The sequence below is a fragment of the Ichthyophthirius multifiliis genome (genome assembly GCF_000220395.1).
Source record: "Ichthyophthirius multifiliis unplaced genomic scaffold scaff_1120509249803, whole genome shotgun sequence".
In the NCBI taxonomy this organism is placed as follows: Eukaryota; Ciliophora; class Oligohymenophorea; order Hymenostomatida; genus Ichthyophthirius; species Ichthyophthirius multifiliis.
The window spans coordinates 1-5,631 of NW_004087299.1; the positions used below are offsets into that span (position 1 = coordinate 1).

Below are 5,631 nucleotides of genomic sequence, written 5' to 3' on the forward strand. Positions count from 1 at the left end.
TATATATATATTTTTTAAATTTAATAAAAAACTTTCTGCTATATTATTTATATATATTTAAAAAAAATAAAATTTAAATAAAATTAATTAATAACAAAAAAAAAATCTGTTAAATATAAAGAAAAAAAAATATTAATTAATAAAATTTTAATTTTTTAAAATAATAAATCTATAAAGAAAAAAAAAGAAAAAAAATTTAAATATTTTTTTTAATTTAAATCAAATAAAATAAGCAATTTTTTATTAAATATAAATATTAAATTAAAAATTAATGAATATAAAAAATCTATATAATTTATTTAAATTTTATATTATTATAATTCATAATTATAGTGAATCACTAATAAAAATTTTCAGTTGATAAAAATAAATATATTTATTTTATTTTTTGTAATATAAATTAAAATTAAATATAAATTATTTTATTATATAATTATGTTCTTAATAAATAAAAAAAGGATAATTAATAAATAAAATTTTTATTTTGTATTTTTTTTTTTAAAGAATATAATTTATATACTTAGTGAATTTTTATCTTAAATAATTAACACTAATTTTTATTTATTTTTATAAAATTTTTAATTTACAAATAAATAAAAATTAATTAAATATAAAAAAAAATATTTATAAAAATAAAAAAAATTACAAAAATATAAATGTATAAATATAATTAAATTATATATAATAATTCTTTTTTTTATTAAATATTTGCCTATTTAATTTTCAATTAAATATATATAATTAATAAAAATATATAATATGCCTTATAAAATAATTTATCTTGATTCTCTATATTAAAAAAAATATATTTTAATTTATATAGCATATTTTTTTTATTAAACCTTTATAAAATATAATAATAATTTTTTTTTCTTCTATAATAATTTTTATTCATCTTTGTATTTTTTTTATAAAATTATAAAAATATTATAAATAAGATAAAAATATAGATTTTTCAAATTAAAATAAATATAGATTTTTAATAAAATTAATCAATATTACTAGAGTATGCAGCCTATAAATAATATTAAACAAAAAAATACAAAAAATTTAATACGTACATATACGTGTCTAAAATTAAAAAATAAATAAAAAAACTTAAAAATCTATTTAATTTAAAAAGTAAAATCAATTTTAAATTTTTATATCTAAAAAAAAAAACTAATTAAAAAAATAATTAATCAAAATACAAAATGTGTGGTATACTCGGAATATTTAATATAGTCGGTAAATACGAAGTAGTAAGAGCATTAGCCGCTAAACTAGCCCGTAGAATGAAACATCGTGGTCCCGATTCCTCTGGAATAAAAATATACGTAAAATAAACAAATAAATTCCAAAAAAAAATATAAATATATATATAAAAAATATTAGGAAGTCGAACCTGGAGTATGGAACATAATATGCCACGAGCGTTTATCCATATGTGACTTATCATAAAATGGTAGATAACCATTTATCCTATAAACTTAAGGAAAAGATTAAATAGCATTCGCAACAAACGGAGAAATATATAACTATTAAGTTTTAAGGAAAAAGTACTCTGAAAAATATCCTCTTCACGGCCATTGTGATTGTGAAGTAATAGGTGCTTTATACTAAGAATATGGGCCTAAAGATATGTGGGAATAACTAGAAGGTATGTACGGTGTAGTTATTTATGATAATAATACTAAAAAGTTTATTGCATGTAGAGATCATGTTGGTATTATTCCTATGTATTGGGGTTAAGGTAAACATGGTGAAGTATATATAGCTTCAGAATTAAAAGTAATAGAAGATTAATGTGTTTAATTATAAATTTTATTACCAGGTATTTATTAATTTATTTTCATACATATATTTATTTATTTTTTTAAAAAAGGACATTATATTGATAATAATATGAAACCTACTTAATGGTATAAACCTATATGGCATGAAGAAGAATATATTCCTAAAAATTAAATTGATTTTAGGGAACTTCGAGAAAGATTAATTTAAGCTGTTCTTGAATAATTACAAGGAGATGCACCTTTTGGTCTTTTTATATCTGGAGGAGTCGATAGTTCTTTAATAGCGGCTATTACTGTCAGATTAGTAAATGAGGGAATCATAGATATCAAAAAAAGAGGAATGGATCGTGTACATTCATTCTGTATAGGACTTGAAGGTTCTCCTGATCTTACCTCATCACAATAAGTGGCCGACTTCTTAGGAACTGAACATCATGCAATCGTATATACACCTCAAGAGGGTATAGATGCTATCCCTGATGTCATTTATTATACTGAAACTTACAATAATACAACCATAAGGGCTTCAACTCCTATGTATATACTAGCCAGACACATAAAATCTCTCGGAATAAAATACTGTCTTACCGGAGAGGGCGCAGATGAATTATTCGCTGGATATCTCTACTTCCATAAAGCACCTAATGCAGAAGAACTACACAAAGAATGTGTCAGAAAAGTTAAAGACTTATACAAATATGACCTTTTAAGAGCCAATAAATCAACTATGGCCTGGGGTTTAGAAGTCCGTCCTCCTTTCTTGCATAAAGCCTTTGTTGAATATGCAATGTCAATAGATCCTAATGATAAATTAGCTAGAAATTTCCCGAAAAATATCGAGAAATTCATCCTCAGAAGTGCCTTTAATGATAAGAAAAATCCCTATTTACCCCCAGATATCCTCTGGAGATAAAAAGAGCAATTCTCAGATGGAGTAGGATATATGTGGAGAGATTCTATTACTGCATATTCAGAAACAGTTGTTTCCGATAGGGAATTTAATGAAAGAGAACTAATCTATGAAGTAAATACACCTAGAAACAAAGAGTAGTTCTGGTATAGAAAGTGCTTTGAGGAGTTTTTCCCTTCTAAAGAAGCAGCACTTACTGTTCCTTATGCTTTAAGTATAGCTTGTTCGACTGAAAAAGCACTCGAATGGTGTGAGAGCTTTAAAAAAAATACAGATGAGAGTGGAAGAGCAGTTTTAGGAATACATAATTAATCAGAAAATTTAAAAGGAACTTTTAATGATGGAGAAAATACTAACAATTAAAAATAAAAATGAGTTATTTTTATTATTATATAAGGTTTTTTTATTTTATATATTTTATTAATTGTATTATTTTATTTTTGATTTTGCTATTTTTATTAATATTTTTTTTTTTAATATATGGTTTATAATATATAAATAAAATAAATAAAAATATATTTTATTTCTAAATTTGTAATTTTTATTTCAAGACAAATAATTTAAATGTTTTAATTTTTTTTTTTTAAATAATAGTATTATAGAAATTTATAGATATAAATATGTCTAAATAAATATATATTTTCAAACTAAACTTATTATATATTTAAAATAAAATTTAAAAAAATAAAATATATAAAATATTCTGATATTTTTTTTTTTCAAAAATTTAAAAAAATAGTTTTTTTCAATAAAAAGAATATTAAATAAAAAAATTTATATAAAAAATAAAATAAACAAATAAAATATCTTGACTAAAAAAATATTTATTTAATAGAAAACAAAATAATAAATTATTAAATAAAATAAAAGAATAAGAAAAAAAACTAAAAAGATTCTTAAAATTTTTAATAAATAAAAAAAAACTTTAAAATTAAAAAAAAAAAAAAAAATATAAAATTATTTTTTTGAGAACAGAGACAAATAATATATTATTTTACATATGTTTATTTATAAAAAAAACTAAAAAAAAAATTTTTACTTTTTTTTTAAACTCAATAATAATCCAATGTCCCAAAAATACATTTTATACCCATAAATGGCTTTTTATTATAATTTTTTCATAGTTTTGATGCTTTTATTATACATTCAATATTTCATTTTTAACATTCTTAAAATTATATTAATGAAAATAATTTTAAATACCAAAAATAAATTTTATGATTCCTTTAAATTAAATGAATTCAGTTTTTAATTTAAAATAAAAATTTAAGAATTCATTTTATCATAAATTTAAATTTTATATATTTATAAGAATACACCATTATATTTTAAATCGAAAAAAAATATATTTCTTTAATTAATAATACGAAAATATTATATAGAAGAATATAAGAAAATAATAAAGTGAATATGAGGAAGTTAAAAAAATTTTCGAGTAGAAATTCTACAAAAATAAATATTAATAGCATATAATTATAGATTATTCAAAAAAATAAACAATTGTTATGATAATAATAAAAAATTTATAAAAAAATTCTTTTTGAGAAGTTTTAAAATTCTTAACTAAAAATTACTTTATTATTTTTTTTTTATATATATAAATAAAGAATTTTAATAATAGATATATTTTATTAAAATTAATTTTAATTTTATTTTACTTTTTTGAGAAAAAAAAATATAATAATTATATATAATTTTATAATATTTTTAATAAATAAAAAAAATTAATAAATATAATTATTTAAAAAAAATATTTTTAGAAATAATAAAATAAATATAATAATTATAATATTAATTTATATAAAAAATAATATTTTTAAAATATTATATTTTTATTAAAAGATTTATTTTAAATAATTATAATTATCATTTATTTAAAATTAATTTAATTTTAAGAAATTTTATTTATATTTTTTTTGTAATATTTAAAATAATTTATAAGAAAATAATCAAATTTTTTAATATTTTTTTTTTTTCGAATATGTTAAAAAAAAAATTATAATAATATAAAATTTATGTATAGATATTTGATTTATTTTTTTATATTTGAAGAAATTATTTTAAAAAAACTTTATGTTAGTTTGTTAATTAGTTAATTAATAAAAAGAAATTCTATTATTTAAATATCTTTTGAATTAAAAATTAGATTTTTTTTTAAAAAAAAATAGCAAATAATATAAATAATATAAATAATATATATATATATATATATATAATTTAATATATTTATATTTTATTTTTAATATAATTTCTTATTTTATATAAATTATTATTAAATTATAAAAATTCCTTTTTTTAATAATTTAAATATTATAAACTAATTTATCTTATTTTTATTATTTTATATTTCTGAGAGTACATTTTATCATACATAAAAATATATATTTTTTTTTATATTTAAAAACGAATTAAAAATTAAGAATAATTATATTTATAATTTAATTAATTAAAAACTTGACACAAAATATAAAATTAAGATTTATAATCTTAAATAATATTTCAAGTTTATATATATTGATTATAATAATAAAATAAAAACTCATAAGATATATTTAAGATATAAAAATTATGAATTAATATGATAATTAGGTATATAAAAACGAATAAAAGCATAAAACATATTATAAAATATGTTCTAAAATACCTTAATGTATTTTATTTGTTACAATATTATTGATTTATTATAATTTTTCATCTGTAAAATTAATTTCATAATTAAAAAAACATAAAAAAAAGACATATATGATACCTCTTATGTAAGATGATTATTAATTAGAAGATTTTTATGATACAATAAAGAATTAAGATATATAATTATACTATAAAACTTAATTAATTTAATATTAGAAATAATTTTATAATTTTTTACAAGCTAAAAATAATTAATAAAAAGGAATAATAATGTTTATAATTATACATTTTCTTGCAATTTTAATGACATGGTCA

At 16.4% G+C, this 5,631-nt stretch overlaps 1 protein-coding gene across 1 annotated transcript, besides 10 other annotated features; it reads left to right on the forward strand. All coding sequences in view use genetic code 6, as the record gives it.

Moving 5' to 3' along the window:
• Window positions 1-578: 578 nt before the first annotated feature.
• Window positions 579-645: a microsatellite.
• Window positions 588-645: a microsatellite.
• Window positions 615-653: a microsatellite.
• Window positions 654-1,039: 386 nt separating this feature from the next.
• Window positions 1,040-3,160, forward strand: IMG5_033880 (hypothetical protein). The gene is made up of 3 exons (XM_004039047.1): window positions 1,040-1,316; window positions 1,375-1,813; window positions 1,865-3,160. The coding sequence occupies exons 1-3, from the start codon at window positions 1,194-1,196 to the stop codon at window positions 3,058-3,060; spliced, it is 1,758 nt and encodes a 585-aa protein (XP_004039095.1). The 5' UTR covers window positions 1,040-1,193; the 3' UTR covers window positions 3,061-3,160.
• A 272-nt stretch (window positions 3,161-3,432) lies between these two features.
• Window positions 3,433-3,471: a microsatellite.
• A 118-nt stretch (window positions 3,472-3,589) lies between these two features.
• Window positions 3,590-3,627: a microsatellite.
• An 859-nt stretch (window positions 3,628-4,486) lies between these two features.
• Window positions 4,487-4,520: a microsatellite.
• Window positions 4,521-4,855: 335 nt separating this feature from the next.
• Window positions 4,856-4,917: a microsatellite.
• Window positions 4,860-4,917: a microsatellite.
• Window positions 4,902-4,946: a microsatellite.
• Window positions 4,919-4,969: a microsatellite.
• Window positions 4,970-5,631: the final 662 nt, after the last annotated feature.